At 36.7% G+C, this 25652-nt stretch overlaps 1 protein-coding gene across 1 annotated transcript in view; it reads left to right on the top strand.

Annotated features, from left to right (window-relative positions):
• Positions 1-25652, top strand: part of ANKRD27 (ankyrin repeat domain 27) — a 46385-nt gene extending 20733 nt beyond the window's left edge. The window contains exons 13-30 of the mRNA XM_009638061.2: positions 2418-2510; positions 3332-3459; positions 3922-4004; positions 4787-4902; positions 5688-5780; positions 6157-6354; positions 6664-6723; positions 6851-6970; positions 8133-8206; positions 10444-10474; positions 16068-16190; positions 17819-18016; positions 19183-19302; positions 19902-20063; positions 20972-21080; positions 22473-22554; positions 23127-23199; positions 24992-25652. Of these exons, the coding sequence (XP_009636356.1) occupies positions 2418-2510; positions 3332-3459; positions 3922-4004; positions 4787-4902; positions 5688-5780; positions 6157-6354; positions 6664-6723; positions 6851-6970; positions 8133-8206; positions 10444-10474; positions 16068-16190; positions 17819-18016; positions 19183-19302; positions 19902-20063; positions 20972-21080; positions 22473-22554; positions 23127-23199; positions 24992-25267 (2139 nt within the window). The 3' untranslated portion in view covers positions 25268-25652. The remainder of the gene's footprint in view (positions 1-2417; positions 2511-3331; positions 3460-3921; positions 4005-4786; positions 4903-5687; positions 5781-6156; positions 6355-6663; positions 6724-6850; positions 6971-8132; positions 8207-10443; positions 10475-16067; positions 16191-17818; positions 18017-19182; positions 19303-19901; positions 20064-20971; positions 21081-22472; positions 22555-23126; positions 23200-24991) is intronic.

Below are 25652 nucleotides of genomic sequence, written 5' to 3'. Positions count from 1 at the left end.
TGGAGGAAGTGCAGGTTGGAGAAGCCAGGCGAGGAAGGCTTGAACACAAACTGAGGGCAGTAAAATGTTGGGGAGGTGGGGAGGAGGGGAGTGGAGATAATTTCCCCAAGTCATCAGTTGTAATCTGTTGAAAGTAATCTTGGATAGGTCATTATATGGGTACATCCTCATAGGTACAAATATTTCATGTCTCTAGTATAGAGAGTAGTGTTAAATAAAAATATCACTAATGTTTGGATGTGTATTTTCTAGACAATATAGATTTATACCTGAAAGTCCCACTCAAACCAATTTTTTTTTAATTCTTGGAGTATGAGTGAAGTTGGTACAAGCAAGTTTTGTCTTTGAAGGCTCAAACTTGCTTAATACTTCAACTGATACTGGATTCTTCTGCTATTCTGTATTTCACTTTCAAAGATGTGCAGTTTCACCTGGGATGGGCTTTCTTTTGTGATTTATATAACAAATAATCCTCTGCATAAGGATTGCTGTCTCAAGTGACTCAAATAATTATTCCTTTTGGGGGACACTTCTCTTGTAAAATACACTGTGAAAGGGACACTACTAAAACTACAGTAGGTCTTGCTAGTGATTACTTAGATTCTTCATAGTGAAAGTATAAAGCTGTCTGAGCATTCGTATTGCAAGTTTCTGAAGTCTAATCAGAATTTCTATCAGCAGTAAAGCTTTAACATTTTTTCTAATTAATAAAATTTTTGATCAAGTATTTCTTAGGGAAGTTATTCCTGATCACACTGAAGAATCTATGCAAGGAGACTAGTGTTATGTGCCTTGTAATTCTGAAAAGATATGCTTGGGTATCTTTAGCTAAAGTACTTAGGTTTTAAAAGATTGGGGAATATTTGTCATATTCACATATCTAAATACAACTTACTGTGAAGTATAGATCTGAACTTTTCCTTCTAGACCTCACAAACACGTTAACTACATTGTTTTCTATACAATGGAGGATTTTTTTAGACAGCTTTATGAGATCTGTGTTGATTTTGAAACTTCAGTAATCAAATTTCTAGAAAATATGACCTCTTTATTTTTGATGTTCAAGAGATCTTCGTTATTTGCAGTTCACTAGTTTCTTAAACTTCATGCTGATTTACTGATGTTAAGAGTTGGACTTTTTCTACTCATCTATATCTGGTCTTTACAGACTTACTGCAGAAGCTATAGCTCAGATCCTAAGCCATCAAAGTTTATGATACATGGGTGTCAATCTTAAATGCAGCGGTCTTCAGTTTGATGGATGCTGGGAGTCTTTCAATTTCTAAGGAGATAGTTGTCATCCAAAAATAACATCCAAAGAAATTAGATTTGCTGCCAGCCATAAGCAGTGGTTGATCAGAATCAACTATGTGCAAGTATTTCCATCTGCTTTTCCTAATGAAGTGTTTTCTTTAGATTGTTGTTTTATTTCATGTGAGTTTCAATGTTGCCATTTCAAAATCTGACTCTACTTAAGAATTTTCACCTGGTTTTGGAAGCGTATGTATTCTTTTAGTGCATCCTGAAGTGTATCTTCAGATTACTCAGAAGTACCGATGTGAGAGTTGCACCACATGTCTGCTTAGCTCAGTCTCCAATTTTCAAGAAGTGACCAGCAGGAAACACTATGTGAATGAGCTGCTACACAGTAATGCTTCACCTGGGACAATCTTTTAGTTTCTAGCAAGTAGCAGAGAATTCAATGGAGTCTTTGATTCAGAGTTGTATCTGGGTCATCTTTTTTAATAGCTACCAGTAGACATGTCTTACATGAATTTGTCTAATGCCTTGTTGAGTCCATTTATACTTCCGTTTTTTGCAATGTCCTATGGCAATGAGCTCTGCAAATATGAGAACGTTTTTTCGTCTCTCTTTTCTCCCAACTCCCTCCCCAGACCTAATGTGTGATGATTTTGTTGGGCATCCCAGTTCTTATAGTTTGAAGAATAGCAGATACTCATTCTTTGCATGTTTTCTTTGGGCTTTTTTATAGACGACTGTAGCACAGCCAAATCTTTTTCTAGAGTCAAGAATCCTAATTTCTCCTCATAAGAAAGCTGCATTGCACCTCTTACAATTCTTGTTGTCTTTTTTTCATGTCTTTTCTAGTTTTGCTGTGTTCTTTTTTTAGATGGTACAACCATAATTTCATTAAGGCTCAGTTAATTCATTGAGAGTTACAGTAAAGGAATATTCTGGTGAACATCAACTTGTTATTTCTTTGAACAGCAGGTGTGCAGTCTTTTAGATCTCAGAATCCTAAATGTGAAACTGATTCAGGTTTTACGGGCATCTGATAATTTGTGAGTGGTAAATAGAGTGTTTAATATTTTTAAAAGTTAATTCCACTGTTAAGGTACTTTACTTTTGCCTGTAAATGAGTATATAGATAATAGATCTATACATTTTATTTTCAGGAATCTGAGAGTCTGTGTGACAAGCTGCTTTTAAGACAAAGGATGAACTTGTTGTCCCAGATGTCTGCTACTCCAACAGACTGCTTGTTTAAGGTTAATAACTTTTATGGCAGAATACGTATGTACTTACACATTGCATGTTTATATCCCTTCCTCTGTGATTTTCTGAAATGTAATGCAGTGTTAATTACGTTAGTACTGCGAAATGTGTTTTAGTAGATGCTAAAAGTGTGTATTGAATCTAGTATATTTCTGTGCCAAAATGTTACCGAGTTAATATAATCTTACAGATTTCAGCACGTGTTACAAGAAATATGGAATCAAATGAGGACGAAATGCTACTGCTGTTGGTATTGATGGCCCATTTACTGCACAGATGTGATATTGCTATCTGGTTGCCTCTTATAGCTTTTAGTGCTTGAAATTGAAACAGTTTTCTGAAATAATTTAAATGTGGTCACCTGACAGCTACTTCATATTATATGTTCATCTCATACTGTCATTCTAAAAGAATTTTGTCTATACAAGGACACAAAGCAGAGCTGCTAATTATATGTGTTCACAGCTTATGGCTAGGGAATTAGTAATTTTATAGAAATGTTTTTGCCCAGAGGGAGCTCAATTTCGTGACTGAGTCTAAAGAGAACAATAGGAATTGTTTTAATTTTTTATAGAAAGTGAAGTAAGCCAAGAACAGATTCTTTTTAATACTGAATGCCCATTAGGGGGTTTTGTGCTGTGACATTGTTCATTTCTGCTTTCTAATGCTTGAATACGTCTCTCATAATCGGTTCCTTTCATTTTGTGCTTCAGTAAATTACTCTATTTTTTTGGTGTTTTGTTTTTTTTTTCCCTTAAAAGGAGACTTTTTATATTGGTTCCTCATTCTCTTTCTTCTTCTATGCTTTTTGTAGCATATTGCTTCAGGTAATCAGGAGGAAGTGGAGCGATTACTAAGTCAAGGTGACAGCGATAAGGACACTGTACAGAAAATGTGTCATCCACTCTGTTACTGTGACAAATGCGAGAAGCTAGTTTCTGGGTAAGCACTTTTCATCTCCACAAATACACAAAAAGTGATGTTAAAGTCTTCATCTAAGATTTACTTTAGGAAAGTATGCTGCTTTTGGTTATAGAGGAAGTTGGTAGCACTTCGGGATGTAGTAGAGAACGCATGTTCATGTGGTTTGAAAAAGCAGAAGAAGTATTATGAGAATACTGAATGCTTTGGAACCAGCCAATTTTGTGATGGAAGCTGTATATGCTTTGATAAATGTGGTGTGAAATGTTTCTCCTCTTGAACCTAATTTACACATCTTGGACAAAACCACATCTCTTAACAAAATGTAAAACTCTGTATAAAATAATTTGTTGATGTGAAAGGATAAAGGAAAAAAAGTCCCCAAATCAGTTTTTTGTCGGCCTTGGCTAGTTTTCTCTTTCTTTACTCCTTATCACTGCTGCATAGTTAGCTGAGCTGCTTTTAAACCATTGTGTTTTAAAGGAAACTGAATGATCCTTCCATTGTAACTCCATTTTCCCGGGATGATCGGGGATATACACCACTTCATATAGCTGCTATTTGTGGTGAGTGTTGTTGGTTTTCTTCACTAGTGCTTTCTACTCCCTATGTTCCTTACCTTTGTTAGCATGTTTTCCAACTTTGCATTAAAGAGTGAATTTTGCATTAAATTGTTTTCTGCATATTTGCTATGGAAACTGGTAGCTTGGCACACACTGAAGTTATTGTATATTCTTTTAAGCTCAGTTTTTTATTGCTAAGTTACTGTTTGTCAGTTTGCTGGCTGTTTACTTTTGCCATGGTGGTTACCACAATAGTTCTTTCTTCAGCTGTGAAAAAAGCAAAGAAGTGTCATCAGAAACCAGTCTTGTTTCAAAGAACTGGCATATTGAGAAATTAATCTTTTCTCTCTCCTGCAGCTGGCTATGCATGGTAGATCTGCACCATCTCCTGTCTTGTAATGTTCATTATGCCATTGATCTTAGATTTATTAGAAGATGTATTAATTTTCTTAGGGTTTTTTTATAAATAATTTCCTTTTTTTAATGCTATCTTGAATCCCTATAGGAGAGTGCTTTGTGGGACATGGCTTTATTTTCTATTCTTTTCTTACTCATAAGATACAAGTATAACTTGCTTTTAGCTGGAGGTTCTTTTATGGAGCTTTGACCTTGAATAATCCTCAATGAAAAAAGCAAATACCAATGAAGTGAATATACAGTATATGGGAACATAGCATGCAGAAATGCAGGCTATCTTGATTTATAGTTTATGTTTGAATTTCAAAAGTAGCAATGTTCTTTTGCAAAGTTCACTTCTTTCTTTTAATCTCTGCATATTTTTCAAGGGCAAACATCATTAGTAGATTTATTAGTAGCCAAAGGAGCTGTTGTCAATGCTACAGATTACCATGGTTCAACTCCACTTCACCTTGCCTGTCAGAAGGGATATCAAAATGTTACGGTAAGCACCAAAAGACTTAATTAGAAATAAAAATAAATACTTAACCTAAATGATAAATATGACTCTTACTAAGCAGCTCTACTGTTGCTGTCATTTAGGTCTTCTGAGAAGCTTTTACCAGAACTGTGTATGCTGTCAGAATTGATGATCTTTTACCATTGTAGTTTGCATAATAATTTATTTTTTCCTATACTGCAAGGTTTTCAGCCATTTTGTAATAACCAAGCAATTGACAGCTATGCATGCCTGATAATTCATCCATTTTATTAATACAAATCTCTAATACATAGTACAAATGGAGAGCCTGTTAACATCTCTGCTCTTGATTAAGACAGAAGAACCATTGCAGTCATTGGAATGAATTAAATTACTTCATATTGTGTTTAGGATAGACTGTGTAACTAATTATTGTGTACTTGAATTTTATATAAGTGAAATTCTTCAGTTGGCATGGTTGAAATTAAGCTGTGTCTTCACTGACTTAGGCTCTTCAAATATAGGATAAATTATTATGTAGTATATGTATTGCAGTGTTTGCCGCAGTAGATGATTCATTTTTTCAATGACAACTCTGAATATGTAAGAAGCAGCTTTAATTTGGTTCCTAGGGTAGGGCAAAACCAGTACTGTAATGCCAGGATGGTAGTCTGAAACAGGAGAGCCATAGCTAGTTTTTCATTAAGTGCTTCATCGTGCTAGAAACCTGAAGGAATCTACAGAGTAACAATTGTTTGTCCCATTAATTTTTTAGTCACTTAAATGTCTACTTTTATTTTTCTTTTAAGCTTCTCTTATTGCACTATAAGGCAAGTACTGATGTTCAGGACAATAATGGAAATACTCCACTTCATTTAGCCTGCACTTATGGTCATGAAGATGTAAGTAATTGTTTTGTAATGAACCAAATGTACATTCTAATGGAATGGAATTAAACGGTGATGTGAATTTGCACTAAACTTACATATTTTTAAAAATAATTAAAAAAGATTTGAAGGCTATTTAACACTGTAAATTAGGACTTTATTCAGTAGTTCATAGCAATTTTTATTATGCATTCACATTAAAGATAGTAGTGTTGTGCAAATGTAGTTGAGTTATTTAACTTTTTGTTTAATGACACTGAACCATAAAAGCCTGCCCTTCGGGCAATGGATTATATTGGCAGTGGTGAAAAAAGACTTTGTAGGGTTGCACATATTATATGAATTGAGAGACAATACCATAATTTATTGATAGCTTTCCTTTTCTTTCCAGTGCGTCAAAGCTCTGGTCTACTATGATGTGCATTCCTGTAGACTAGATATTGGTAATGAAAAGGGAGATACTCCTCTCCATATAGCTGCTCGTTGGGGCTATCAAGGGATCATAGAAGTGCTTTTGCAAAATGGTGCCAATCCAGAAATTCAAAACCGGATGAAAGAGACTTCCCTACAGTGTGCATTAAATTCCAAGGTATTCCTCTGTCTTCTAGCCTGATTTCTTTCTGATGCAATTCCTTGGAGGTGTAGGTGCTTTACCTGCTAATAGGATTTTGTGGTCTGTACTATTAAAGTGAAAACGTATGTTTGCCTTTTAGGAAGATGGGTCACATTTTAAATCTAATGTCTGTAGTATGCAACATAAACTTGTAAACAGGTACTTTTAATCTGCTCAGTCATAATTTGTTACTAATGCTAGGTTGTCGGCTAATTCGTGTTTCAGTCAGTAGATTCCTCTTTAAGTGGAGTTAAATTGGTTCTCTTTATTAATATTCCTATGCAGATTTTGTCATTGATGGAATTAAACTACCTAACATTCGAAAGAGGACAGAGTGCTTCTGAGGTAACAACCAATGCAAGTTGCTAAACTTTTTTTTTGCCTATGTTTAACCTGCTTAATCTGATATGTAACTTTTTCTGGTTTTGTTTTTTTGTTGTTGTTGTGGGTTTTTTTTTCTCCAACTTTTAAGTCGCCGCTTAGGTCTCCTCAGCGCTCAGCAGAAACTTTCAGCAGAGGATCATCTGTCTCAAGCCTGTCATCAGCCTCAACTGATATAAGGCAAGAAGAAGTAAAAAATAGTTATAAAGAGGTAAGACTTGAGGTATAAGTTTTGACAATAAGCAAAGTGAAGGAAGCTAGAAGAGTGATACTTTGCCATGTTATTTTAAACTGCTTCTTCAGCAATAGCCGCCTGTCTGGTTTGGAAAATTATATGCTGCTATCCTCAGGTGCTTGTCATACCAGTATCTAAACATTTTTGTATTTTGTGTGGTATCAACTGCTCTGCTGGTTATTTCTGGGGAAAAATTAAAGGATATTTGGCGTAGTTGTTCAGATTTACTGCAGTTAACTGCATAATTTGAGAATTTGTTGCGGTTTACAAAATTATAGTGGCAGTCAGTCCCTGAAGGACCTTGCTGTCCTGTCCAGGAATTAAATACCATTGTTAGCTTAGAAAGTCTGTCAGGGAAACGAGACTAGTACAGGCATACTGGCAAACAACTTAACAAACTAGAGTGTTAAGACAAGCTTTCAAAACAGGCATAGGAAATCAGTTTTGTAATGTGAAGAAGTACACACTGTATACTAAATAGCTTGCATATATGTGTGTGCTGATTTTGCTGTGTCCACACCAACCAAGATGCTGTGCTCTGAATTTTTTCATGTGGGATCTCAGACCCGTACTTTCCATTTATCCCCTCCTAAGACGGTCATATTACCACTTCTTCTGATGCTTCTCTCTTTATTTTGTGTTTTTACCAGTCCTCCTGTTCAATTTTTTTCCAAATTGACCTCCTTAGTAATTTTGTTTCTCTCCATATGACTTCTACATTCAAATTCTTCTTCCTTTTCCTGCTCTTAAAAGGTGGTTCTCTTGCCAAAAGTTTCTGTTTTTTAAAATGTTGAAGAAACTCAAAGATGCTAAGTTTGACTGGACAATATTACTTCACACTTCATTATCATTGACTCTGAGAGCCTCAATGTAGGAGTGTACCTCCCTGTTTGTACAGAATCAAGCACTCTAAATAAGGTCTAATGTACGTAAAAGTTCACCTCATAGATTGAGGATTTATTTTTCCTTAAAGGAACAAGTTTATCACACCCAAGAGCTAAGACTGTAGTTCAAACCAGGGAAAAAGATTACAAGCAGCTTACACCTTAGGTTCTTGGGGTTAATGACCTTCTCCTGTAATCCAGCTTTAGGTAATTTCCCTTTGCCAGGTTTCACATGGGCTCTTATTCTTACTAAGCAAAGAGGCAAGGGCCTAATCCGGAGAGAGCTCCGTGAAGGGAATGGCACTGGAAGTAGTGGGAAACTGATAAGGTCAGTTTTCCAGACATCAAGACTTAGACCATGGGTTAAGGGGATGCAGTTAGATCTTTCTTAATCAACACTACTGGTGAATTAAACTCTTTGCTTAATGAGCCAGTCATGGTGTATGTCTTGTATGTGGCTTGTTGATGACTTAGAAAAGAGAGAATAAAAGAGCCAGGCATGTAAATTTGGAACTTTCTCTGTTGGAACTAATAACTCCTTGCACAATTTCTGTTCAGCAACACAAAAACTGAGCATGTGAGTGAATTGCAGTAGATTTGTTTCTTCTATTTTTACATTTAAAGGAAGGTATTACTGTTCCATTGAAGAGTGAGAAAGCAAACTGGAAAGATGGGGAAATGCATGTAGTAGACATTTTGCCCTAAGTACTCTTAATAAATTATCTATAAGCTGCATAACAGATGTTGTATGCTTCTCCACTGCTAGGGCCTGAGGCAGTTTTTAAAACTGTAAGGAAGTTGTTATTTTTGGAAAGAAATTATCAGAGCTTGTGGGTCACTTGCTGTTACTGTTAGGCATCTTGTATATGGTAAGACTGGCTCCTGAAAATCATCAAGCCATTTACATTCCCCAGTGACATTATCCTATATCAGGTGACGTTTTCCCTCCTTGGTGGAGAGAAATTGGCACCTCTAGAGAGGAATTAATCTCAAGACGTGCTTAGTTTGGCCTGAGTTGCACTGCAGTGTCATTTGTTGACTGCATTCTGTTCTGTAGTTACCATAGAGGGAGTTTAAATGTCTGGTTTAGATTTAGACAGCTAACTTTTAGACATTCATAGTTAGGCAAGAGGAATCCTGCCTTGAGTGCCTAGTGCCTGACTTCAAGGAGCTTCACCTTGTATTAGAAAGGTAGTAATAAAATAAAACTTAGCAGCTTTCCTAAGAAGAGATAAAAGTACAGAAATTAAATCTAGCCTCTGACCTTTCACCTGTAAATATGTCCTGTTCCTCTGCTAAAACCCCAAAGAGAGAGATCAGATCAGTAAAACACAACTTCCTTTTAGTCTCATTCTTCCTTGTTTGTTTTACCAAATGCTGCTGTCACAGTCAGCAAGATAGTAATTTCTAGATGAAGATAGAAATGCGACTATAGCTGTTACTCCATGACATCTGCAACTTGCAAGATGTTTCTTAATATTGAAACAACTTTGTTGACACAGCAGCATCTTTGGTGATGATGGCACAGTACTAAACTGTTTTTAAATTTGCTAAACTGACTTTCACAAAGCTTATTAAATGATTCTTCAACAATCTGCAGAGGCTGGACAAGTTGCCTATTGATAGTACTAGTGGACTCTTACTGGCATTTATCCCATTTCTATCAGGTTAGATCTCAACTCCTTCATGGGAGAGTAGAGAATCAGAGGAGAAGCGGGGAGACAAGTACATCTCATTCTCCTGCTTTCACAAGCAATTGGAGGGATCAGGGGAATGGCATCAGTGCACTGCAGAGTACCTTCTATCTCTTCTTCCCCCCACTTGCCTCTTTCCCCCCTGCAGAGCTCATAAACAGGACAATACTTAGACCACGCAGTCGTGCTTAGGCATTAGCTGGCCTGAGCATACACATACTTAATTTATGTAATGCTGGCCCCCTGGAATAACTCTCTGAGTTGAAGAGACCTGGCTTTTGCTAATGTATAGCCTTTGGTATTTATATATTTTCAGATTTTAAGTAAGAAAACAAATATCATACTTATAATCGCGTTAGATTTGTAAGTCTTTGGTTTTTTAACATAGGATTAAACCAGTAATCTGCAGTTATGAACAACTGGAAAGCATCTTTTTCGTTTTGAACTGTTGTTTCTCAAATAGTAAAATAAAATCTGACCTTCTTTGTGCTTCTGGTAGTGTCGAGTAGCTCAGCAAGAGTCTAAACGGTACTAGTGTTTATCAGGGTAGAAATTTGTCTTGAGTAGGGATTTTTAATGTTAGGTTCTCAACAGAAATGTGTGGTCAGCTGCTGCTGAAGCGGCATAATAACATATAGCAGCTTACATGGCTTTGTACATGTGTGAACTACATTTAGGTAAGTACTGTTTATCTTTAACTAAGCAAGTCAGAGATCATGAAATGGCCACAGGCCTTGCACAGCTTTTGTATTTCATAAAGGAAGAAGATTTTTCCTTTAAAACTTTATCAACAAATATGAAATGGGCCAGCAGTAATCCTACCACATGAGCTTAGGAGGTTAGTAAAGGACGCAGGATTTTCTTTGTACAGCTTAATAACAATACTTGGTGATCTGGAAATGGTGAGTCTTAGCATGGCTGTTCAATATTATTGAATTCCAATTCACTTCTTTCAAATTGAGGAAGTTATTTGTACATAGTAAGTGAAGAATGCTTTGGGTAATGCCTTCCTTCAGCAGCAATTAAGCAAATTCAGCTCATTTTCTACAAAGAATATTCACTCCATGTCCCCAAATTATTTTACCTACAGTGCTTTAACACCTATTATTTTGACATTTCCATGACCTTTTGCACTAAAGAAATTACTTTAAATTGAATAATTTCTGTGTGAAGGCCTGTCATTTAAAAATGTATGCATAGTCACCTCTAGAAGATGCAAAGAACTTGGGAAGAACGACATTCAGGGCAGGCATGTTGAAAAGAAATATTGTGGGAAAGAGCAATTTATTTGCTTGCAGGTGCCCAAGCTGCACTGTCAAATGCTGTTGTTAGCTGGGGAGCATGGTGTATTGCAGAACTGTAAAAAGATATGTATACTGAGGTCACAGTATTGAACTGGATATGCAGTCAACACAAAACAAAAAAACCCAGGCAAAATAGATGAGTTTTCAGGTAAATCTGATTTTTGACAGCAAATCCAATAGAAAGTGTTATTACTCCCAGTTGCTTGTTCCTGTGTGACAGAAGTACATTGTATTTTTTCCCATATGTGAATTGATGCATGTGCTCAAGTGGCAGTGCTGTGCACCAGTTCTGGAAATTGAATGGTGGGATTTACAGTTTGTGGTTTTTTGACTTAGGAAGTATTCCAGTAATACAGTGGTTTTGAATCCACAAATGCTTTTTGATTCCTAAATTTCCAGGTTCTGTAATGGTTTGAATATTGTCTACTCTTTATTGTATGTTTACTGCATATAATAGTTGTGCATAGGTTCTGCAAATGAAAAATAGGCTCTTATTTTGTTTGTTGTGATACCTTTTTATTAATATTTCATACAGAGAGGAAATTTAGGTGACACCAATCAGTACAGAGAAGTTATCTTGGGGCATACAACTTTCCTGTAGTTTGGATTTCATGTCAAGTAGATAGCTGATTGCTATAATAATACCAGTTTCAGAGTTGGTATTCTGTAATTTGTCATACTTACCACCTGTTTTGACGTATTTTTCTACTCCTGAAAATTTGAACAATGTGCTTCCAATGTCATTCTATGGAAAAAATGAAGATGATGCGGAAATCTTTACAGGTTTTGTCTTTGGAAAGATGTAGAAGGCAAACATTTCTTAATTGTTTTGTAGTTAACAGAACAAAATTACGAACCTGTGTGAGAATGCAGAGTTTCTCTGCTGGATACATGTTCTGAAAATTTTGTTTCGGTGATACATACCAGGAGTTACAGATGCTAATGAAACATCACACAGTCATAATAAGAGATAATCTGCGTCACAAAATACATACCATGTTAATCTTGATTCTTTCATGTTTATTCCAGTTAGATGACAGAAACCAATTCATTTATCAACTGGGGGAGGAAATAACTGTTCAATTGTTAAGTAAATATCATTATCCTAGTTCACAATGTAACTTTATCATAGTAATTATTTCCAGGTCAGCCCTTAAGTCATTTCAAGAAGCAGCAATACATACAATGGTGATATTTACCATCTTCCTGGCAAGTAGTAAACATGAATGTATTACGATTAACTTTCCACAGACTTTGTGAAAATCTAAACTGCAGCATGAAAATATTTAGGGAAAACTATATATAGTGCTATAATTTTCTGGAAAATTAGTATCTAGCACTGCTTAACGGATATCAACAATGAAAAGCATATAGAAATCTAATGTAAGCGTTCAGATGGTAGAATCACCTTATTTTTTGCAACTTTACTGCCCACATTACTCAAGTTCATATGAAACTGGTCATTCTAAAGAGAATTGTCCAATTAGATGACAAAGGTTACAGCTTGCATATCTATTGAAAAAACATGGTTATTTAAAAAGCCTTATCTTGTTCTGACAGCCTGAGGTCTGTCTCCATAGGAACAGAAGCACAGTAGGGTCATTAGTGCTGTTGTAGATTTCCGCTGTGGCAGCCAATTGAGCTTTTGCAAGAGAAGGCATTAAAAAAAAGTGCTATGAAACTGGAAGATTAAAAAAAAAAAAAATCATGCTGTGATTGTTCAGGAAGCCAGAAAACAACCTTTGTCAACATTGTAGCACCTGCAAACTTTAAAAGCAAGCATGCTTTAGATCAGAGATAATGATGTTAATCAGTGACAGTTATTTTAATTAGCTAACTCAATGGCAACTAATTCTACATTTTGAAAATAAAATTTAGCCCACTTAGGTATATCTGTCATGAGAAAGAAGTATTTTGGGACAGTATGGAGGAAATACCTGTGTAGAAGGGATTAAGCTTTATTCCCAAAATATGTTTCAGAGGTACGCAGCAGCTTTTTTGGGGGAGGTTCTCAAACTGTACTTTTTATGTGTTTTGTGGTTGCTGAATTGGTAGAAAATGATTATAGCTCCATTATTGGTGGAGACTGTTAAGAGTTCTGTCGTGGTTTAACCTGGCTGGCAACTAAGCACCATGCAGCCGCTCGCTCACTCCCCCCCTCCCTCAGTGGGATGGGGGAGAGAATTGGGAAGAAAATAAAAGGTTAGAGCCGAGGGCTGAGATAAAGACAGTTTAATAAGAGAAAATAATAATAATAGTAATAATGAGAATGATAACAGAATATACAAAACGAATGATGCACAATACAATTGCTCACCACCTGCCGACCAATGCCCAGCCCGTCCCGAGCCGCGATCACTCCCTGAGCTGTGATCAGTCTCCCCGCAACCAACCGACCAACTAACCCCCCCGAGCGTGACGTTATATGGTATGGAATAGCTCTTTGGACAGTTTGGGTTAGCTGTGCTAGCTGTGCTGTACTCCCAGCTTGTTATGCACCTGGCCGAGCAGGAGAAGCTCAAAAAGTCCTTGAGTAGTCTGAGCACTACTTGGCAACAACTAAAAACATCAGTGTGTTATCAACATTCTTCTCGTACTGAATCCAAAACACAGCACTAACTCTATCCCAGCCGAAACCAGGACAAGTTCTTAGCCCATTGTATATTGCTTTGAGCAAAGCCTTTATATGGCTCGAAGTCAGTGAAGTATGGTGTAGAAGTAGTGGATACTTACCATTATTTTTCGGTCTTTCATTCTTAGTGATTGGATTTGGTGGTCAGGTGTACACCACGGCTCCTGCATGAACCAGTCAGCTTTGAACAAAGATACTTAGATTTAAAAACCAAGCAAATAAAAAACCCACCTTTTATTATTAGAGTGGGATGACACTAGAACAGACCTGGGAGGTTACGGAACCTCTTCTGTTAGAAGTATTTGAGAAGAGGTCGGTGAAACTTCTGTCAGCGATATTAATGAAGAATTGACTGGCTCAGTCTAGAATACTGGATTAGGCACTCTTCTGAAATTCCTTCCACCCAGCTAGTATTGACTCTTCTGGTGGAATGGATGTGTGCAAATCCACCACAAAAAAAAGCAAATAGCTTGTATAAAATAAATCTGGAGCAGTTAAATGTCTGGCATACGGAGTACAGTGCCCCTGCAGTGCTCTGCTAAATATTCCAGGAAGCGACTTACTCTGAAATGTGAAGAAGGTTTCAGATGACACGTTAACTACAAATGGACTGATTATGGGCAGTTCCCTGAAATACTTCAGCGTGTGTCTGCTTAAAAAGACATTTAATCTTTCGACCAAAAAACCTTTAAACCAAAAAAAAAAAGGCTATTCCACTGTAATTTTAAAGAGGTATGCAGAGGAGTAGCATGTTCAGATTTTTGGTGAGACACTGGTATTAGTATGTTGAGAGCTGTGTATTGGAATAATGAGAGCAGCAATACTGAGTTGTGATAGAAGGAGAAAGTGTTAGTTGTGAGAGTCCTGGTCAGTCTGCAGGGAAAGGAGGAAGTGAAGTGACAGTAATATTTATTTTAGATGTGTACAATTGTAGCAAATAGTCAACCTTCACTGATCTGGCCTTCTGTAAAGAGACAAGCTTGAGAGAAGATTTCTTTTTACTCCAGAGAACAATGTGGAATTTACAGGGAAAGTAACATGCCTTGGGAAAAACATCCCTTTTCTCTCTCAATTATGTTATCATTCAGAATCAGGCATATGACCCTTACTGGTTGCCCTAGGATTTATTCTAGCTGGATCTGTTTATTTGGATAGATTATTAATGCGCGTTTGGTTTCCCAGAGCTACCTTAATGGTAAGGAGCAGAACTTGCTGGAATGCGTGAGAGTAAATACAGTGGGAGGAACCCGTAGGACGTTCTTTCTCCCCATTCTCTTCTTGGCTAGCATCTGTAGAGCTCTTGGATTGGTCCAGTTCTGTGGCATCAAACCCAACCCACAAATCCAGCAAAGATGCTTCTGTCACAGTTTCAGCAGAAAGTGGTTCCTCAGTTTTGCTCCATGCCACTGTTCAGTGGGAGGCAAAGGGCTAAACTTTCTTCACAGTAACAAAACAATGATGCATTTTTTGACAGCTTTCTTAAAAGCTGCTGAAAAAAAAAAGCATAAAAAGAAAACCCTTCACAGGATGACAAGTATTACAGCTTCATACCCACTATGTAATCCTGTAACTTGCTGTGTCTGGGAAGTCCCAGAACATCTGCAGGAGCTCTGAGAGATCTAGCCTCCACACACAAGTGCCCTGATCTTCCTTCTGTCTTGGTGTTTGAGTGCCATGATGTTAGCCCTTTGATGCACCTAGAAGGTGACTGTTAGTGTGTTGTCCCTTGCATTATGAGACTAGGTTAATTCCCACTTCCATCTTCAGTTTCTGAAAGACTTGTCTCTGACCACAATACAAACTCAGAATGATACACTAGGTAGATGTCAGGCTTAGCATTGCCAGATAGTGTAATAATGGAGACTTAATACAGTCACTGCTAGTTCTAAGATGTCTTTAGTTTGCAGTGGATTAATGAATTTCAAGGTAAAAATGTATTTCTTAAACAGCTTTTTTTTGTTACAAGAAGTTTAATATAAAATTAACATGCAGTAAGCATCACTGTAGATTGCATGTGATGCTCTGAGTACTAAGACTACCTTCACCGAAGGGCCTTTCTCTTCCTCAAAAATGAGGCATTGTGCAATGAAGAAGAAGTGAAACTGTCATGGTCCTGGGAAGTGACAGACCTAAGAAAAGTCAGTGCCCCTGCAAAGGTTTGGATATAGGTTAAGTGACGTCATCCTTGTCACTTCTTATGTTTGTAGAAGCAAAAGGTGAAACAAAATTTGCATTGATATGAGTTGGCACAAGTCATCTGAGCTAAAAGGCTTTGGAGGGTTTGAAAATAGATGAGCACTGAAATCTTGATTAGGCAGCAGGAAGTCATTTATAATTTACTTCAGTGCTTTATGTGGTGAACTTTCTAGGTGCGTTGTCGACAGTAACATTTGATTTTTTAATTTGGCCTGTGGGCAGCTGATGCCAGGAGGTAGCTGTATAGTCTCCCTGAGATACTCACAAGTGTGTGTTTGTGAAATCTTACTTGTCTACATATGCAAATTTATTAGGACATGGAGCCTTCGGACTCTGTAAAGGAGGACTTGCTTTTTATGCCAGGTACGTTATCTCTTGGAATGGATGGAAGAAGACTTGGAAGATGAGGACGACACAGTCAGTGCATCAAAACCAGAATTCTGCCATCCATTATGCCAGTGCTCAAAATGTGGGCCAGCACAAAAGGTTGGAATATTCATTCTGTAAAAAGAATAATTTATATTCTTGTAATGTAACTTTTAGCTCTAGGGAAGTAGCATTCATATTGTCCACCACCTCTGTATCTCTGTCTAAAAAGCAATTAAATATATACAGATCTTTGCAGTTTGCTTTTAGAATCTGTGGACTGCTGTCATTAAGGTTTGGACAGCTTTGAATAAATAGGAAAAATCTTTTTCTAAGCCTCAGTTTCTCCTGGTTCTCTTTTATAGTTTACATTGCTAACTGTCACAGAGTATTGACTTAGCTGTTAGTAATCAGTTTATCAAGGAATACCTGCTAATCCTATAATCAATGTAATGCTGATAAAGTCTTTTCTTAATTGCATGACATCTTTCATGCAAGCTATATCTAAAACCTCTTCAGAGATTAAATATCATTGCAAAGACTTCCTTTCCCTTTATTTATCATGGACTGTAGAGGAGAATCAGGCTTTACAATATACTCTTTTAATTTAAATAAGAAATGGTCCCAGCTTCTTGGAAATAGAAAACCAATTATTTGCCTTTCAGGAAGAAAATGTATTACTATGTCTGAAGGTATACATAACTGGATAAGTTATTGCAAAATAAACCAAGGTCTAAATTTTCAGTGTCCATATCACTTAACTGAGAAAACATGAGATGGCTTAACTTAATTCCTTCTTTTGAAATTCCTCGCTGCTACCTTATGTTTATTTTGTTCAGGCTAAGAGTATGCTGGTTGTCCTTAAATGCTTCACATTCACACCGCACTTTATTCTCTGGTAATGTGTGTCTATCTACCCCCAGCACAGAGATCATGTACTAAATATGCCAAAGCACAAGACCATAAAGTTCATTTTATTGATAATGGGAAGGAATGGCATTTGCTGTGGAATTTACTTGCCTACCGAATGAAAAGTAGAAGGAACTTGTTGACTAATCTTAACCACTGTATTGGGTAGGCACACATTTAAAAGCACACTGGGGATAGGCAGAATGAAAGATTGTCTACCACTTAAATGTTAGGCACCTACACAGTTTGTGAGAGGAGTAAAAAAGGATGGTTGGTACTGCTGTGTAAGCTGTCTTTCAGGTAGTTTCCTTATCTTCACTCCCCATAGGAGTCTGTTCTCTGAGCCAGTTTTACTTCCACATGAATGAAATTAATTTTAGTTTTTATTCTTATTAACTTGAGCTTCATGTAGTAGTAAAACAGGTGTGTAGTCTGTCTCCAAAAGCGTAAATGTCTGTATAAATGAAAGTCACTCGTAATATTATCACTTACTCTCCATATGTATGAGCATCCTAACAGCTATATAAAAAATGTAAGTTTTACTTCCATCTCAACCTGTGCTGCTTTAGCCTCTTTTTAATATAATGAATACTTTGCCTGGAATTTCTCAATATGAAGCTATCATATTGGAAGAAAAGAGAGAAAAATAAAAATTGTTCTGTTGAAAAATACTACCAAGTACTCTTTTCCTAAAGGTCTCAAATTAGGCTCTGTAGCAGAAGTTCTTACAATGTCCATCTACCTGTTTTGTGTATACTTAACAGGTATTTGTTTGTGTTTTGGTCAACGGAAAGTAACATGATTAATTATATTGTTTTGTTATGTATTTTCCTCAACAGAAATTTGCAAGGATCTCTTCTAACGGACTTGGAGTAAATGTTTCAAACCAAGATGGTTTTACACCATTGCATATGGCTGCACTGCATGGACACTCTGAACTTGTCTCTCTCTTGTTGAAACATGGAGCCAGTATCAGTGCCAAGAATGCAAAGCATGCAGTTCCTCTTCATCTAGCCTGCCAGAAAGGTCACTTCCAGGTAACTGAGCCTCTTCGTAAATGCAAGCTCTTTAACACTTAACTGCCAGCAAAAAGCATTTTGTGAAATTATCAACAAATTATCAACAAGACTAAACCAGTAGCAGTGAAAGTTAGTTTGGTGATTCTGCTTTTTCTTTCAGTGTCTAAAATCCCCATATGGAAAGGGGATCTTTCAACTGAAGCAGTTTCAGTAGGCACCTTTTCTTTCTAAAGGACCTAAAATAATGGTTTAATAAAAGTGCTGTGAATAGCTACTGTGATACATCAAACACTTTAAAAATAGCATGTGCAGCTGAATCTTCCTGTGTATTTTTTCTCTGTCCCTTCTGTTTAAGGAGGTTAAGTGTACATCTCTGGATGCAATGGACTTGGTATCTTCAATAGCCACAGTATTAAATATTTACTCTATCTTCAACTCATTTAAGTATATTGAGCCAAGTGGAGCTCTGAGGGTAGCAGAAAACTTTGTCCTGACTTCAAGTCAGGGAAGCATAAGCAGTGGAGGAGAAGCATGAGCTAGTCGGGGGAGGATATTAATACAGGAGGGAGAGTAGATGAGAGGGGGGAAAATAATGATCATGAAAAAGCAGGTGCGGACAGGCAGATGGGAACATGCAGAAAAGTAGAAAACTAGAGTTTTAAGAATAAGGAGCTGAGGACTGCAAAAGGAAAAAAAATGGAGAGAATTGTGAAGATGATGGGGAGACAAGGTACTAGGGAAGAAAACTAGAATACAGCTCAAAATTGTAGATTGATGAAGGTTAGTTCGTGGGGTATTTACAACATAAAGAACTCCTTCCAAGTGTTCTGATGAGTTTGGAAAGGGGGAAAGGATACTGTTGCTGTGGTCATTTGTTTGTGATGTTTTGTTAAGTTATTGATTAGGTATGTTTTTCATATACCTTGAGTTCTATTTTCTGGCCTTTCTTTCAGTTGCTTAAGTTTTTTTTAGAAGTGTGTGGTAAGATATGAAAATTAGTATGATAGGGGATGCTTGTGGTTATCTGATTGGCAAAGGTGAGACTTGTTTTCTCCATCCTTTTTTCTTCTATTTTTCATTCTAGATTTCAAAAAAGTTAAAAAAAAAAAAAGGAGGGAGGCTTTCACTGCATGATTACGGTTAGCTGGTATCTAAAATTAAACAGTTGTTACTTCTTTCAACAGGTAGTGAAGTGTCTGATGGATTACAATGCTAAACAAAACAAAAAGGATATCTATGGAAACACTCCTTTAATTTATGCATGCTTGAATGGCCAATATGAGACTACTGCCTTGTTGTTACAGGTAAGATCACTGAAAACAGAATGTTCTGAATAGTATATCTTACATGGTGTCTGTGGTTATCCAGTACTCAGGATTAGTATTTTTAGTTATGCATTTCTCCATCAAAACTACCCAGGGAAAATATAAAGAGTATTTGTTATTTCACTCCTTTCGATCCCTTCCCTTCATGTTTTTTAGGTAAATCTTACTTTACTGTTGTACAGCGAGCTGTCTTTGTGGAATTTTTTTGTGGCAAGTGTTTGGTTTTCTTGCTTATGATTCTATTGCATAGTATTTTTTTCTGGGGTTTGTGATTTTTTTTTTTTTTTTAAATATCTCTTAAACTTGGAATATATAGTAGGTACATGCAAAAATGAAATGAGCTGATCCTTGATATTGTGGCTATGAGAGAGGAGGAAATAATATGATCAGGTGGCTTATTGTTGAACTGGTGATTGCTAGCATATGTTTTCTGCGTTCGTATACAGCGACAAGGCTTCTGTTCCATTGTTCTCATTCATACATTGAATATAAACGGAGAGAAAAACAGAATAGTAATGTATTATCTCCATTTCATGTGAACTCTGTCTTTATAACTTCAATTTTATCTTGCTATGCAGCATGGAGCTTCCATTAACCTTTCTAATGCCAAAGGAAATACAGCACTGCACGAGGCTGTGATAGGAAAGAACGAAGCCCTGGTAGACTTGCTACTTCAGAATGGAGCAATGACACACATCAGGAACGAAAGGAACTGTACCCCTGCAGACTGTGCTGAGCCGGTGAGTGCAGAAAGCTCATCTCTGAGGTTAGATTTTCCTGAAGTTCCATATGCATAATGTAGGAAAGAAAACAAATATAACTATTTTTTTCACAACAATATTTGCCAAGACTTCTGTATTTAACAATTATGTGAGATACAGATATGAAGATGCCTGTTTATTGTACAATGTACAGTATGATACCTGTGGTATATGAAACCTGTTGTGTTTCTAAAATAAGTTATCCTAGACAAAAAGGATGAGTCTAGAAAGAGTGAAAGCACATACATGAATGAAAATGTTAAAATCTATGCTAGTAATGGCAGAGAGCACCCAAGAAATGTTAAATATAGGAAAATGAACAACTTTCACTCATCAGTTACACTGCTAGCAATCTTCCTTGTTCCATGCAGCATCTTTTGCCCTTCATGCCTTATGATACCTTTTATCTTGTCATAGATAACTCTGACCTTTCCCTTTATTAATAGCAATAACATAATTCGTAATATTAAATTATAAAGAATTATTTCACTCTTTAAATTATTTGATGCATGGTCCCTATCTTTATATGCTTAAATAGCCTCTGAGATGTAGCATAATGACCACAAAATTCTGTACTGAATCAATTTTAGTATGTGTATTACCATTTAAACTGAAATTAGTTTAACCATAAATAATACAGTTTAAAATAATAGGTTAAGACTACAAAATCATCAGTCTGGTACAGTGCAACTTGTGGAGCACTGATTTTGTCCCTACTCAAAATGATACAATTTAAAGTATGCATTTATAACGAGGTATTTTTGTGTACATTAAATTAATTTTGGCAGCAATTAATTAACACACTCTGCATAGACTAGAATCCTAAATTGTACTGATGTTTTTCTTTTTCTTTAATAATGGTGAAAATGGAAACTTTTAAAATTAAGAATTCAAATATCATTAAGTTGCTGGAAACAGCACCAAGCTATGTACCTACATCAGCAGAGAGAGCAAAGGAGTGTGAGCAGCATGCTACTATCAAGATAAGAAAAAAAGGTACATGTCATATTTCCACTGGTATGAATAAAAAGGGATTTAGGAATTCATGTGCAACTGTATCAGATGTTTTATATAAATGACTTACATATAATGAAAGAACAGACAACTATTTTGCGTATTTATTACAGGTAACACCTAAAATACAATAATTAAATGCTACAGACTGCTTTGTATTATATTCATGACATTGCTACAAACTCAGTTTTCACTTTTTTGGTGCATGAGGGGGAATTTTACATACAAAGCCATTTAAAGTTAAAAAACATGCCACATTTGAGATTATATGCTTAACCATGTAATAATTGTCCATTTCAGTGCAAAGTAAAACAGATTAACTTAAATCACCTCTAGTTGTCATTTACATTGCCCTAGAACAGGTTAGGGAGTGACCCTTCCATTAGTTACTGTCTCTCATATTATGGGACAGAAATACGAGCTACAGCAGTAACTGTTTAAACCATTAAGCATGGTTTGCAAAAGAATGTCTTTCAGTAAATGGCGGTGTGTAGTACAGTCTAAGAAAATATTTTGAGACACTTGGTACAGTTTGGCAATACAGCTGAGCTGATGTAATGGCTTATTGCCACTTAAAAGAGATGTTACTGACCGTCCATCCTCACCTCTTCCCTCTCACCCTCAGCTTCTGATTCTGGCTTATCCACTACTTTCCTTACGCTGGCTCAAAAGTTTCTCAGATTGATTTTCAAGCTGATACAGTTCACTAACCTGGGGCAAAGGGTGTAACAAGTTTTGTGGTGAGCTTAACAGCTCAGCGTAGTAAAGGACCTGCTGCCACCAGAACTGTGGAAAGAAGACAATGAGGCTGCATGAGTAGGAATCAGGGAAGATAAGGAGCAGGAGTGCCCACTTCATCATCCATGCCTTTCAGTTAGGCTTTTCAAAATAACTCTTGCCTGCTTCCCTAGGAAAGATTGTGAAAGTTTCGTTAATACAAACCCCCAAATTAATCACAGTATGCTGATGCCAAAAATTGATACAGTTCCTTCAAATATCATGAGAATAGCTCTAAAAGAACAATAGAAAACATGACTAGGTAATAGTAATGAAGAGGTGGTATAGCATCTGTGTGTTAATTAATTCAGATTTGTAAAAATTGGAATTAAGGGCCTAAAGTCCAGAATTATATGGTCTCTGCAGAAGCTTGGCCAGTCATGCTAATCTGATGAAGATTGCTTACTCCTGCAACTTAAAATGCTTTAAAATTTCCAAAGATAAATTGGACTCTGATTCCAGTTATTACTATTACAATTTTACTGTAAAATTTTAAATCTGATATCAGTAGATAGCAGTTTTCATTCAGAACTGTGTTTTTAATTCTTAAGTGGGACTGAGTTGTAATTTTAGCTGCCTGTTCTTTTAAACCCCTAGTGAATTCAAAGCCATGTGAGAAAGCTGATGATCCCGTAAGCAGACAACTTGAACTGCTCCAATCAATTAACAGGTTTAACAAGTAAGCACAGAAGCTTCCTCAGAAGTACATTTATTGTTTCCCATAAGTGAACAAGAAATACAACTGTTGATAAAGCCCCAAAGTGGGTCAGACATTGTTACACATTACATTTGACTAATTTGACGGTAGATGTTAATCCTCCGAGGCATGCACGTTCATATCGCCTGACAGATGTTCTAGGCATGACATACTCATTGGCGGTGAACCGCAGCGATGTGCTCTGCAGCAGGAGGGAAGAGCTGGCTAGCAAAGGAGTACTTGCAAACATACTTAAAATTGGTTTTGCACTAATATTTGGTGTACCATAAATTAAGAATTTCGGAGCCAGACTGCTTTAAAAGTATTATCTTAGTGCTTCACTCAGTGGTTGTTTTTTTGCCTATAATCTTTTCAAATGTTAATGTATGTTCTGTGATAAGATACAGGAAGCATTAGTAGGCTGTCATTTTGAGAAAGGGTTCAGATGGTAGCCTTTCTCTGTTGAGATAATGCCACCTTGTGGATTTTCTGTGATTGGACTTTTGTGGAAAAACGTACATAGTTAAATTTAAATTCTTTAAAATATTTTTTAGAGCAAAACATTTACGGAGAACAATAACAAGAGATAAAAGTGTCCCTAATTTTGACTATCAATTATTGCATCAGGTAAGTTTGTAATCTGTTTGTCTGCTATTAATATAGATACATGTAACAGGAAAGCTTTTTTACTAGTGGTGGTTAGCGAATCCCCAAAGCTCTGACCTGTCCACTAAATTATTAATGTTTCATCATTGTTCAAACTTCAGTGGTGCTTCTATAACACCTCTGGAACATCTTATTCTTACTTTTAAAGCTGTTAAGCCTCTTATCGCAGGCTTCATCTCTGTATTGTTTTCTGTGTCATGTCCAGCAAAATCTAGGTTATACCAAGGCTTGAAAAACTCTTACAGCTTATCAGAGCTGTAGGCCAGCAGAGATGCTAGAGAGAAATTTTTCAGTCGTTTAAAATTGGGGGTTTCATGATAAGTCCGCTTGGAGGAGATTGTTTGCTGGGGTGATAGCAAACTGCATGTTGCATTGTCAGCTGTGACACAAATATATGTAATCAATTAATCTATGGTTGGGGGTACCATGGCGCTCTATGTCAATCTGACTGTTGGATGCGGCCCTCCACCCAGAGCATGTGCTCCCTCTTCCTCCTTTGTATACTGGCTTTGACTCTCATTCGACCTTCTGCTGAGCCATTTCAGCATATTAAATTGAGAGAAAAACTAACCTATTCAAAAGAAAACAGTTTTTTACCAGGTTAGTTCAGTAGCTGCCCATTATTGGGTTGACGTAGCCTTGGAAAAGTGGACTGCTACTCATCTCTGTCTAGAAAATGGAATACTGTTCTGTGTCATAGAGCCCTTATGAGATTTAGCATTTGCAACGAGCCTTGAAAATGCCAAATTAATGCTATAAAACTCTAATATTTTATTAATTCTTTCTAATATTAATGATAATATCCCACTATTTAACTAAGCATGGAATTTAGATTTTATGTGTGGATCGTTGAAGGCAGTATGTCAGGCAAGTACAGCAGGTGTCAAAAAACTAATATGTGACCATGAGAGAGAGAGAGAGATATCTATAGCACTTCAACCATGGGCGACTGTCACGGCTTTGTGAATTTACAGGTTATACGGCTCTGAATTGTTAGTGGGTTTAAACACGTATAATCTCCATCTTTCAAGATTGTTGCCATTATTTCAGTGAAAGGGTATCATAATTAATGTCTGCCTTTAGTTCTTATCTTAGAAAATCTGTCATTAGGGTCCTTGGATTCTCTTTTTTCTCTTAGTTATTTTAACATTTGCAGAGTGGCTGGTAATTGAGGCGAGCCACCCACTCTGAAAAGGGAAAATCAGGAGCAGATATGGAAGAGAAGAATAGTTGGAATGACCAAAAAGAGTCTTTAAGGCGGGTGGGGAGTGTGGGTGTCTCTTCCCTGACAGGTAAGATCCAGATGCAGGGAGTTTTTGCCTTTGCCTTCAGCAGTGCCTGGCTGAGCCTGTCTCTATTACTACTTACCCATTTCTTAATGGTAAAAGAAATGGCTGTTAATGTCAAGTACCTTGAGACTTGCATTGCAAAAGGTATATAGAAGAGTTAGGATGATACTGGGATAGTGAAGTGAAAATAAGTTTTGGAATGCCTTTGTTATCTTTTCAGTTCTGGTACTCATGTATGTGTAGCCTGGGGCAGGTTGGCCTCTTCTTGTTTTCTCATATGTAGACCAAATATAATTGCTGTCCTACAACGTATGATACCTTCAATCCTTGGCTGTGTTCTCAGTGTAAAGAATACCATGAAATTAACGTGATAATTATATTCAAGAAACACCATTTTAATTTTAGTTCTTTGTGATGAAGAAAATAGACAATGCTTTTAATGTACCATTTTTCTATCCTCACAGTTAGCTATTAAAAGCTTTGATAAAACCAAGCTAAAATCTGTTGAAACGCTGGACCAGAGCAAAGTTAAGGTTCCTGATACAGGATGCAGTGGTGAGTTCGTGAAACATGATGAAGTGGTAGAAGCTCCTCACAGGAGTAAATTAATGCACCGAAGACACACCGTTAATGTGCCACTTTCAGCAGAGAATGTCAGCGGTAATAGTTTATCCAGCCCTGGAAATCCAAGTATTTCACAATCAAGAGACTGCTGTGATGACTTGCTTTCAAAGCATTGACAAGAAAGCGTGAATTTGATGTCAAGAGCTGAGGAACTTCTAGGTTGTGGGAATTTCAATACCCTTCACTGTATATCAAAGAATTCAGTGATGCTTGCAAGGCTGCCTTCAGAACAGAATACAAGGATGACTCTCCAGCAGAAACAAGATGTTCCTAGCACTTTCAAAGATTGAATCCTCTGTTGATGTTGGAGGTAACTACACAGACAGAGACAGATCATTACTGATCTCAGCAAACAGGGACATACCAAGATGTAGTCAGCAAAATTACTTTCCTATTCTACTTAGCACTTATTAAAAAATTATATGTAACAATAAACCAAACCAAACCCTGTATTGTATTTTTTGGCCACCCACTTTGTTTTTAAAAGTATTTGAATACTTT

Source organism: Egretta garzetta, unplaced genomic scaffold, assembly GCF_000687185.1.
Source record: "Egretta garzetta isolate BGI_Z169 unplaced genomic scaffold, ASM68718v1 scaffold354, whole genome shotgun sequence".
Lineage (NCBI taxonomy): Eukaryota > Metazoa > Chordata > Aves > Pelecaniformes > Ardeidae > Egretta > Egretta garzetta.
The sequence above is the reverse complement of the archived record's forward strand: the minus strand, read 5'-3'. Positions and strand labels throughout refer to the sequence as shown.